Here is an 11,765-nt window from a genome sequence, read left to right on the forward strand (position 1 = left end):
TATCTATATATATACTTATCTATATATATACTTATCTATATATATACTTTATATATATAAATGCAATATCTATATAGATATAGATATAGATATAGATATATGCAATATATCCACTTCCCTCACGCTTACTGGGTATTGTAAAAAAAAGAAATACAATACTACATTTAAATATTGAGAAAAAAGAAAATATGAAAAAGCATGGCTAGGTTTTTAGTAAATTTGTTTCTCTAATCTTAGGAAATACAGCCTGTTGGTTGCTACATAAACATTCTTCTGTAATATATGTAAAGAATATTTAATTTTTGGGCCGGGATTTAGCTCAGTGACTCTGCCATCTGCCTTGCAAGCTCAAGGTCCTGAGTTCAGTCCCTGGTACCCCCCAAAAAAAGAATATTTAATTTTTTTTTTTTTGAGACAGGGTCTCACTATGTAGTTGAGATTGACCTGCAACTCACTATTGTAGTCCAGGCTGGTCTCAAACTCACAGCGATCATCCTTCCTCAGCCTCCCGAGTGCTGGGATTACAGGTGTGCGCCACCACGCCCAGCCCAAATATTTAATTTTTTAAAAAGATTGCAGAGCGGCCCGGGATTTAGCTCAGTGTTCCGTCAACCTGCCTTGCAAGTGCAGGGTCCTGAGTTTGAGCCCCGGTACCAAGAAAAAGAAAAAGGAAAAAAAAAAGATTGCAGAGAAAAGATGTTAACATATTCATCCATCCACCACCACAGTTGTCTGCATGCGGGGCTCCCAGCCCTTGCCATGGGAGCCACAGTGGTTGGGCGGCTCAGGAAGGCCTTCCTGTTCACCTGGGTCCTCAGGATTGTTGCTTTAGCTCATGCTGTCAAAGCCACCTCAGCTTTCCAGTTTGTTTGGAAGGAGGCACCACTCACTCATTGAATAAGTAGAACTTTTGAATTCCATTCCTTGTAAGAGCCACAGCTGCCTCTTTTCCTCAGGCTGTGTGAAGGGGTGGGGGGGTTACAGCTGAGTGTTGCTCTGCAATAAGCCTGGCCTCACCTGAACTACATGTGAGGCAAAAACGTGCCGTGGACAGGTCAGCACAGCTTTCCATGTGAAACATCATTGCATTTTCTGTGTATCGTGTTCTCTTACACAACAACGTCTGTATATGTAAGTTCTCACACTCTGTAAACTAAAGAAAGAGTCAAGGGCAGTGGAGCCCCTGTAGCCCTAGTTGCTCGGGAGGCTTCGGCAGAAGGGTCACTTGAGCCGAGGAGTTCAAGACCAGCCTGGGCAACGCAATGAAACTGTCTCCAAAGAAAAGCATCAGCTAGGGCTGGGATTTAGCTCAGGGGTGCCACCACCTGCCTCACAAGGGCAAGGTTCCAAGTTTGATCCCCAGTACCAAAAAACAACAAAAAAAGAAAAGCATCAGCTGGCTTTTCCTGTAAGAGGGAACGGTCCCCACCATGTGGCATTGCAGCAGTGATCTGTGTCCAGGAGGCCTGTGGCCTTCTCCCATGGTGACCTTTTCCCTGTGATTCAAAGACCCGCTGAAGGCCTTTGGAAACCAGCATGGCTCTCAGAAGCCCTCCTGGAAGTGTTGCCATGTGCCCTGCCTCCCTGCTCTGTGCAGGGCCTGCCTCAGTCTGCAGCTGTGTCTTGGAGGCTGCCCATGGCATCCTGAGGACGCTCCCTGCCTTCAGCACCTAGCTGACATCCCCCTCCTGTCCTTGTCCATCCTGACACACTGGCCAAGGTGCTTTGTCAGCTGGGAGAGTTTTGTTGTGCATATCAGGAATAGATAATGTGACAGCTGGTACAGTGATTTTGGGGTGCTTTTATGTAGAGTAGGAAAGTTGAGGAACTTTAACAGTTCAATTGTTTGAACCTTCTAGACAACCCCCCATGTGTTTTTCAATTCCCAGAAAATAACTACCGCTAATTAGATGTTTGATGTATGTATGTTAGCCCCATGGCAATCTGCGTGGAAAATTGAGGTCCTTTCATAAATCACGTTTGTCTATGGGAGCTAATTCTGTTCTTAAAAGTAATTTTAAAAAGTTGTAATCCTGTCTTCATCTTGTGGTGCTTAGGTCATGTTTATATTATGACTGACTTATCAGCTGAGATCTTTGTCAAAAATGCCACCTGGTCTTTTGCCTCCTCTGGGGAAAAGAAGTATCGTTTAATGGAGTATTTTTCTCTGCCTTTGACTTGGGGAGCACTGTGTGCCTGACTTGAGTGGGTATGCAGGGTTCACAGTGGCCAGACTCAGTTGGTACCTAGAAGAAGAGAGGAGTCTGAGCCCACTGGGGTTCCAGGGCCTCCTTTCCTTCAGTGGGCACAGAGGACTGCTGTACATCGAGGGTGTCTTTTGGAGTTGCCCTGGGGACATTCTGGGATCTTCGTGGTCCCAGACTCATGGTCACTGCCCTGGTTTCCCAGTGCTGGTTTGCCAAGCTACTTCAGTGCTGTCTTCTAAAGTAACCGCCCCTGGGTTTTGCATGGCAGCCGTTGTGAATGTGAGTCTAATGCTCTTGATTCATGGGGAGACCAGATCCTTTGTGAAACTCTCTTCTTAACATCATTTTTTTTTTTTTCAGTCTACCCCAGTATTTGCAGCAGTATGTTATTCCTGGACGTCATCTGCCTCACAGATAGTGATATAGTAGTTCTGTTTCCTCACCCTGGCCCCAGGCTAATGTGGTGTACATTGAACAGATGCTGAGCAAAAGGTCTCTGGTTTATAACATGACCGGAGCGTTGAGCCTCATCTGTGTCTTCACACCCAGCGCGCTCTGTGCTGTCTGTTCCAGATCCCGGATTCTCTGTGGCAGCGTTGAGAGCACGAGGACCTGAGGATGAGCGAGCTTGACCAGCTCCGGCAGGAGGCCGAGCAGCTCAAGAACCAGATCAGAGTGCGTAGTTGGGGCAGATGTTGCCCACTGCAGGGAGGCGGGTGGCAGGGTGGTGCTTGGGTTTTACATCAAAAGGGAACTTTCTTTTTTTCTCTTTTCTTCTCTTTCCTTTTCTCCCTACCCCTCTGTCCCTGTCTCCCTCTCTCCCCTCTTTTTTTTAGTACCGGGGATCCAACTCTGGACCTTGTACTTTCAAGACAAATGGCAGAACCACTGAGTTAAATCCCCAGCACTCTTTCTCTCTCTTTTAAATACTGGGGATTGAATCCACAGAGCTACTTCCTTAGCCCTTTTTTATTTTTATTTTGAGACAGGGTCTCCTAAATGTTACCCTGGCTGAGCTCAAACCTGTGAGCCTCCTGCCTCAGCATCCCAGAGTGCTGGATTACAGGTGTAGGCACCGCACCAGGCTGCAAGTTGACCTTAATTGGTATTAATTACAGATCAGATATTTGGCCTAGTAAGCATTATTTTCAGGATTTTGTTGTCTTGCATACTATAATTTGTTATTTGAAGGATTGCAAAATATTTCTGTAAGTATTGGTTGCACTTTTTTGCCTTCACTTTGGGAATTAGCTTTGTGAGCCCCTCGTATTCACTGTGGGAGTTATCTGCCCTTCCCAGAGAGCTTGGCCGCTAAGAGGAAGGCAGAGAGGGTGCTTTCAAAATGGGAGGGGAATATTAACAAAAACAATAAAAAGGTGGTATTTCAGGCATGCCCTTTTTTTATTTATTTATTTATTTTTTTTTTTTGGAAAGGTAATATTCCCTTCAGATGATTTTTGGAACCTACAACTTTGAAAAGACTGCTAGATAGATCAGAAATTTCTGGTTAAGTATAAACTCAAAGATTTACTTTCACAGAATTCAAAAACATTAGAAGTATTCCCTCCCCACTCCCCTTTCTTCCCCCTCCCTCCTTCCCTCTCTTCCCCCTTTCCTTCCTTCCCTCCTCTCCCCCTCCCCTCTTTTCTCTCTTCCTCCCTTCTTCCTTTCCTTCTGGCAGTGCTCAAAATCAAACCCAGAGCCTTTTGCATGCCAGGCAACTTCTCTAGCAGAGTTGCACGCCTACCCCTGAGCAATAAATTCTAATCTGTGACTGATATATAATGTTAAATTTTAGATCCATCAGCTTTTTTAAAAAGAGAAGATTTGAAAGGAATTCTTTCTCCACTTTTGTGAACATTTTATAGAAAAATAAAAATAAGAACTAAGACATATCATGTAAAAGTACAAGATCCCAATGATAAATGTAACTATTTTTTGCTTTAAAAAAAGAGAGAAAAATATTTAGTACAAGTATGAAAAACAAGAGAAAAGGAGTTAGGCTCCTCATGAAAAACCCAATATTCAGTGTATTTTGGAGTTTTGTTATTTGAAAGAGCTTTCTCTTTTATTCCATTACCATCTGAAATGCTTTAGCTATCCTTCAGAGTTGCACTTTCCAAGAAGTTAATAGCATTCAGTACATGTCTGAACAGTTTATTTTTCTAAGTGTAGTGTAAGGCTAATTATTTTCTTTTAAACAGCCAGTCAGTCATATGTTCAAGCATGCTGTTGGGAGTTCGAGAAAAATAGTGGCCAGACATGGTGTTACAAGCCTGTAATTCCAGGACCAAGGAGGCTAAAGCAGGAGGATCACCTGAATTTGAGGCCAGCCTAGACAGCATAGTGAGTTCAAGGCCAGCCTGAACTACACAGTGAGACCTGTCTCAAAAAATTAAAAAAGAAAGAAAGAACCAAAATATACCCCCCTACCCACACACACATGCTCACTTTCGAGGTGCTGAGGGTTGAATCCAAAGTCTTGTGCATGCTAGGCTTGTACCCTGGTCCTGAGCCCCACCCTGCCCATGTTTATTATATGCTGAGACAGCACTGGTCTAAATTGCTCAGGCCAGACACAAAGTTGGAGTCCTCTTGCCCTGGCCTTCTCCATAGCTGCCATTCCAGGCAGATGCCACCACATGCACTTGCCTTCCCCTAAAATTTGTATACTTCATCTGGGTGTGGCACACAGCTGTAATCCCAGCACTCAGGAGGCTCAGGCAGGAGGATCACTGTGTGTTCAAGGCCAGCCTAGGCTATATAGCAAGACCCTGTCTTAAAAGGGGCAGGAGGGCCGGGGATTTAGCTCAGTCTTTCTACTGCCTGCCTCACAAGCACAAGGACCTGGGTTTGATCCCTGGTACCAAAAGGTGGGGGCAGGGATTAGCTCAGTGATGCTGCTGCCTGCCTTGTAAGCACAAGGTCCTGAATGATCTGATACCAAGAAAAAGAAAGAAAATTAGCTTAGTGCAGTTCATTTTGTAACAGCATTGTTTTTGGTAAATAAAAAAGTAAAGCAAACAAGAGATTATATTCCTTCTTTGTCCCAAAAATCTGATGGCTAAAAATACAGAAATCAGAATTTTGAGGGGCCACACAGATGTTTTAAAACATTTACCTGAAATTACTATTTTTAAGTTTACTTCAAAGATAGTGTCTGGCAGTGTGATCAGCCTGTTGTGTGATGCTTCTTTTCTGATGGCTGTAAGTCGTTGCTCTGGGGCCTCCTGGCTTCATGGGAGTCACATGACACTTGGTACCACCCCACCCACCCCTGTCAGCCTTCAAAACAGCAGGGTCAGCAGTCACATCTTACCATGTATCTAGTCATTTTGGTGTACCGTTGATCTGTTTTTATTCATCCACCGCAAAATTTAATTTTTTTTCTCAGTACCAGGAATCAAACTCAGGACCTTCCACCTGCCAGGCAGACAAACACCACTGAGCTACATCCTCAGCCCTGCAAAATTTAAGATGGTATTGCCTTTAGATTTCACACCTAGGCCACACCTAGGTCTGCACCCAGAGAGCACTAAGGGCACAGCGATGCCCTCAGAGGTGGGCCCTGCACAGCTTGTGGCTCAGGCTGTGCTGCTTCCTTTTGCATGGAGTCTTTGGCCACATTGGAGGGGAAGACTGTTAAATTCAGTACCCCAGTGGGAAGGGAAAACTCCTTTAAAAAAAATAAAACAAGTGAAAATAAAAAACAAGTAGGTGTGGTGGTACATGCCTGTAATCCCAGCCCTCCAAAGGTTGAGGTGGGAGGATCACAAGTTTGAGCCTAGCATGGGCAATTTAGTGACTTGGTGAGACCCTTTCTCAAAAAAAGTTGGGATGTGGGGACTGGGGGTATAGTTCAGTGAGTACAAAGGCCCTGGGTCAGTCCCCAGCTCAGAAAGAGAGAAAGTCGAGAGAAAATGTTTCTAACTGTCCAAGGAAGGTTGCAGAGCATGTGAACCAGGCGAGAAAGGGCTGGTGGTTCTGAGTTGTTTACTTTCTTAGATTTGTCAGCTGAAAGAACCAAAGGACCTTTCAGTTCTTGATTGTGTTATTATGGGCTCTCCAAGGGAGGCTTAGTAGGACACAGCAGCCTCATGTACACAGGTGCCGGCTCCCTCTGTGGCGCCAGCTGCAATCCACACGTGTCCGTCCGGAGGCTGTGGGCTGTTTGGGTCCTGGGCTGTCCTTGCTGCAGTTGCTCACCGGCATGGCCAGTTGCAGCCTGTGTGTGCTGCCTGCCCTGGGTCTTGGGAGATGGACTGCGTGTGGTGGGGATGAGTCCCTTGCCACACGTCTTGTGACGTTGGAGATGAATCTATGAGGCATGGTTCTGTCTCCATAGCTGCAGCCTCTGCCCAGGAGCCCTCTTCTTCCTGCTCTGAGAAGTGCCGCACCTATGTTCATACCTGTCTGCAGCCAGACAGCAGGGACTCAGCCACCTGGGTGTCCCTCATGTTCCATGGGTTGCTATAGCCTGTCCTGAGCACATCCAGACACCAGCCAGGGTTAAAGCCTGGCTTCTCTTTTCTCTGTTTAAGACATTCTTTTTATTTTTTCAAAGCAGAAGCCTATATGACATCAGGAAGTGTGATGAGCATGATATTCATAAATATTGATCTTCATGCTCAGCAGGAAAAGCTCACTGACAAAGACTTGCTGTGCACTGTACAGCAGTTTCTGGTGGTCCTGTGGTTCGGACCCAGCACCACCTTGGGCTGGGCAGGTACTGTACCGCTGAACTGCCCACCAGCCACTCTCCAGATTGATCAGTGATGGAGGAGAAATACTTGGTTACGGGGTTTCCATGTTTTAAATATGTGCAGAATCAGTAATGACGGTTCTGTTGAAGATAGTGAACTCTAGAGGTTAGATATATTTACACAGTAATGTAAGTTCAGTGTGGTTCCCTGTTACCAGTTTATAATTCTTCCTGCTGGCTTTATGAAGTGAGAACCCTCTGAAGTGAAGCGGCTTGCCCCTGAAGCCTGTTGGGGAACGCCCTACCTGGAACCGGGGGACATGCAGGCACTGTCCTAGGACAACAGCTTGAGAACATTCCCTTACTTGAAATTGTCATGAGTCCTTTGATTTATGCCTTAACCCAAATTTTGAACCTTTTAAGCTATCATCTTTTCCTTCATTATAAATATCTTTAATTATGCAAATACAGACCAGGTGTGATGGTGCACACCTACTATCCCAGCACTTGGGAGGCTGAGGCAGGAGGATCATTGAGAGTTTGAGGCTGCATAGTTGTATCTGTCACATGTCTCACCTGCTTCCCTAAGTTGTATAGATGAGAACACAGATTGATGATCAGATAGCAAGAGCCAGAAAGTCTAGTCAGAACTCCAGGTGCCTCATCTCCTTACAGAATGGAGGTTTAATGATGGAAAACAAAGTCCTCCAGTGCTGTCTAAAGGAACCATTTGTTGGCTGGACAGCTGGTCTCAGAGTTGTCTTGCTTTGGGCCCTGTCCCCAAGGGAAGACACAGCCAGAGTGGCAGCACCCAGGCCCAGGTCCTTGCTGGCTCAGGAGGGTGTGTAGTGTAGTTGTGCTTGGGCACTGGGAATTGTTTGCATTTGGGGCCTAGATAGTCACAGGCAGCCATGGACTAGGTGTGTGGGGAAGGGAAAGGAGTGTTCCACACTGGGCACTGCTTTTCCTCTTGCTTGGGCCTCTGCACTTTCAGTGTGCTGGGGCCTAGGAGTGCACATCTGGGCCTGGACTGATCATCCCTTTGTTGTTACTTCCTAGGATGCTCGGAAAGCATGTGCAGATGCAACTCTCTCACAGGTAAGTGCAGGTGCCCTGTGTGGCCACCCCATGGTGCTCTGCCGCAAGCTGTGCTTTGTTTATCCCCGCTATAGCCTGGGGGTGTCCTGGGGATGCTGCTTTCAGAATTCCTCCTGGTGATGGCCAGAAGGAGTAGTGGGCTTTTTTTCCTTAGAGGAAAATAGTAGCTCTCTAGCTTTAAAGAATTGCCTCTTGTTACAGAGTTAATAGTTGTACTCAATGACAGAATCTGCCTTTGAATTTCAGGGTTTTTTTGTTTTGTTTTGTTTGTTTGTTTTTGGTATTAGGGATAGAACTCGGGTCCTTAAACTTGCGAGGCAGTCAGTGGAACCACTGAGCTAAATCCCAAGCCCTGAATTTCAGTTTTTAATGTCCAGTTTGGCAGTTTCTCAAAAAGTTAACCATAAAATTACCACGTGACCAGAAATGTCCTGCCAGATATACCTGGAAGTATTGAAAAGTGGTTTTCAAGCAAACGCATGGTCAGGACACCTTCCGAGACCTGCAGCGGGGCTTGCAGCCTTCCCTGCGCTATGTTCTGCTTGGCAGACACAGGGAGGTGATGCCGCAGCTGGGGTCCCAGCACTGCAGTTGCTCTGCCACAGCACTGGTGGACACACGTGTGTGCTGCAGTCTGTGTCACCACACGGCCCTGCCCTTCTTGTGAGATGTGCGGTGAGACACTGTGAGCGAGGAATGATGCAGGCACGGAGAACTTTTCCATTTCATAGTTTTGGTCCTTGGATTGTTAAAACCCTAAAAAATAAAACTGCTGGTTTGCTGAGGGCTGCTAGGCACCACGTTTGCTTGAGCAAGGTTCCCAGTGGCAGAGAAGTACAGCTTTTGTGGGCTACAGTTTGTGCACACAGTGGAGTATTATTCAGCTGTGAAAAGGAGCACAGCAGTTACACAAGCACAGGTATCCCTCACAAGCCAGGCATAAAGAGTCATACATTCTGTGGTTCTGCTTAGAGAAAATAATCCAAAATGGGAAGCTCCATAAAGACTGAATAGTTTTGTGGCTGCCAGGGGACAAGTTAGAGAAGAGTGGGAGTAGCTGGGTAGTGAAGGTGGGGATCTGAGGTCGATGGAAATATTGGGAAGTAGACTCTGGCTGTGGCCATGCAGCACTGTTCTCGTGCCAGATGCTGCTGAATTGGACACTGTATGGTTGCTTTATGCTCCCAGAAGGAGGAAAAAGTGAGAAGAGAGGTCAGGGCCCATGCAGACTAGCACTGCATGGTGCATGTGAGGGGAGGAGGTGCCACCCCAGAGTCCACCACAGATCCAGCTGGTCCAAGAGAGCAGGAGAGCTACAGGTCCAGTTGCTCCTTCACAGACATTAATCTGCTGGAACTCTTCTTATTTTTAAGATCACAAACAACATTGACCCAGTGGGAAGAATTCAGATGCGCACCAGGAGGACGCTGAGGGGGCATCTAGCCAAGATCTACGCCATGCACTGGGGCACAGACTCCAGGTATGTGCAGAATGGTGCCCCACGGATGTGTGGGTTGCCTCGTCTCCTGGGCTGGGATGCCAGGCAGCCAGGGGCAGCAATCACAGGAGCACACTGCCTGCCCTCAGTTCCACTCCCCTGGCTGGCTGCATGTCCTCAGTCCACCATGGAGTCCTACTTATGCCGGCTCTGGCTGTGTTCTCTCAGCTCTGCTACATGCTGCTCTCCAGATCACAGGAACTTTAGCTCTCTGCCCTTGGCCTAAGGCAGCAGTGTAAAGGCCTGAACTGGTCTTCTCAGCCTTGCCCAGCAGGCGTGTGGAGTGCCCTGTGGATGGGAGTGCTATCCACACCTCCGTGCCTGGGCATCAGGAGAGCCCTCCATTCAGGGCTTCTGGTCCCCACTTTGTATTGTGCCCCTGCTCAGACTTTGTCCTTCCCTAGGCTTGTGCTCTTGGAGTCTGTTAGTCTCTTCCCTACTTTTGGAGGATGCTAGACGGTCTGTCCCTTTTGCCTTTTACACCCAAGTAATTAAATAAAACATTGCTCAACTCATGGACCTATAACATGCTCTCTCAACCTAATGGGAGTCTTGATAGTCCTCTTTGAAATTGTGTTTTTTTTTTTTTTCATGTTCAATTGCCAGAGTGGAATTTCTGCTTGGCTTTTTCTTTGTTCGTGGAATTGTCTGCTTTAGAGTGTAAACAGCTGGAGAACAAAAGCTTCTATCTTTAGTTTGTTCCATACAGGCCCCCATACAATTGGCGTACAGATGAGCACAGTGTGCTAGTGCTATGGTGGGCTGGGAAGGGCTGGGAGCTGTGCTCTGATGGATCTCCATATGGATGCCAACTCTTTGGAATTCTGAAATGTAGATTGATTTGATTTGATTTAAATATTTTTTGCAAGGGGACTCGATCAGAGCCTCATGCTTGTAGACAAGCATCTACTATGGGGCCACATCCCAGCCTAGAACACATTCTGAATGCTCCCACTACCGAGCATGATAAGTCAGCCTGAGAGGTAGTGGCTGTATTAATCCCCCGGTTCAATCATTCTTCAATGTAAACATTAACCTCACAGATGCAGACCATTGCCCATTAAAATAAAAGTAGTCTGAGTAGGGTGGTACAGTCCTGGAATCCCTATGCTTGGGAGGCTGAGACAGTAGGATCACATGAGTTTGATGTCAGCCTGGGCTAGGTGGCAAGTTCAAGGCCTACCTGGGCTATACAGTGAGGTCCCATCTCATAAATACAGCTAAATAGTAAACAAATAAATGAAAATTAAAAGTATTAGCCATGGGGCCAGGGATTTAACTCAGTGGTGCCACTGCCTGCTTCGCAAGCACAAAGTCCTGAGTTCATCCCCAGTTCCAAAAAAAAAAAAAAAAAGTATTGGCCATGTGTGGTGGTGGACACTTGTAACCTAGCTGCTCAAAGTTTAAAAAAGTTGGGGATGTGGCTTAGTGGTTGGGCACTTATCTAATGTCCTGAAAAGTTAGTAGTAAATAAATGTGTTGTCGCCAGGGATTTAGCTCAGTGGTGCTGCCACCTGCCTCACAAGCACAAGGTCCCAAGTTCAATCCCCAGTACCCCCCCCAAATGTGTTATCACTCTAAAGTGAAATTAGGAAAAAAAAATCGTAAGACAAGGAAAAGAAAATGTTCTTACTAACCCATCCATTTTGAGATTGTTATCAAGAGGAGATGGCTCAGGAGGCTGAGGCAGGAGAATTGCTGTGAGTTCAAGACCAGCCTGGGCTAAACAGTGAGTTCCAGGTCAGTCTCAACTACATAGTGAGACCCTGGCTCAAAAAACAAACAGAGATGGTAGGGCGGGGGTTTAGCGCAATGGTGGTGTTACCTGCCTATAAGCGCAAGGTCCTGAGTTCGATCCCCAGTAACAAAGGAGATGGTAAGCAAGATGTGACCTATGCATGTGAGAATATCAGTGTAAATCTGTGCAGCACATGGACCACAGCCCAATGGCCCAGGAGCTCAGAGCAGGGTGTGGCCAGAGCCATGGGAAAAGGCCTCCTGCACTGTGCGTTAGGAAAGCAAGGCTGCAAACCAGCAGGACTCATCCGGCTCTGGCTTGGAGGAGCACTGGGGAGACCCCAGGAGCCTGGACAGGTCATGTTAGTGTCCTTCCTGCTCAGAGTACTAGGTACTGTACATGGCTGTGTGTGTGTGTATCGGGAATCCAAACTAAGGACCTTGTGCTTGTGAGAAAGGCGCAGCACCTCTGAGCCACATCCCCAGCCCTGGCCTAATTCTTTTTTTTTTTTTTTTTTTTTTT

General features: G+C 46.6%; 1 protein-coding gene across 2 annotated transcripts in view; it reads left to right on the forward strand.

The window, feature by feature from the left end:
* Positions 1–11,765, forward strand: part of Gnb1 (G protein subunit beta 1) — a 34,090-nt gene that overhangs the window by 5,694 nt on the left and 16,631 nt on the right. For both annotated transcript variants that reach the window (XM_010627750.1, XM_019207970.1), the window contains exons 2-4: positions 2,781–2,882; positions 7,969–8,007; positions 9,381–9,487. In XM_010627750.1, the coding sequence (XP_010626052.1) occupies positions 2,826–2,882; positions 7,969–8,007; positions 9,381–9,487 (203 nt within the window). In that variant the 5' untranslated portion in view covers positions 2,781–2,825. The remainder of the gene's footprint in view (positions 1–2,780; positions 2,883–7,968; positions 8,008–9,380; positions 9,488–11,765) is intronic.

Source organism: Fukomys damarensis, unplaced genomic scaffold (assembly GCF_012274545.1).
Source record: "Fukomys damarensis isolate Sample0158 unplaced genomic scaffold, DMR_v1.0_HiC HiC_scaffold_23, whole genome shotgun sequence".
Lineage (NCBI taxonomy): Eukaryota > Metazoa > Chordata > Mammalia > Rodentia > Bathyergidae > Fukomys > Fukomys damarensis.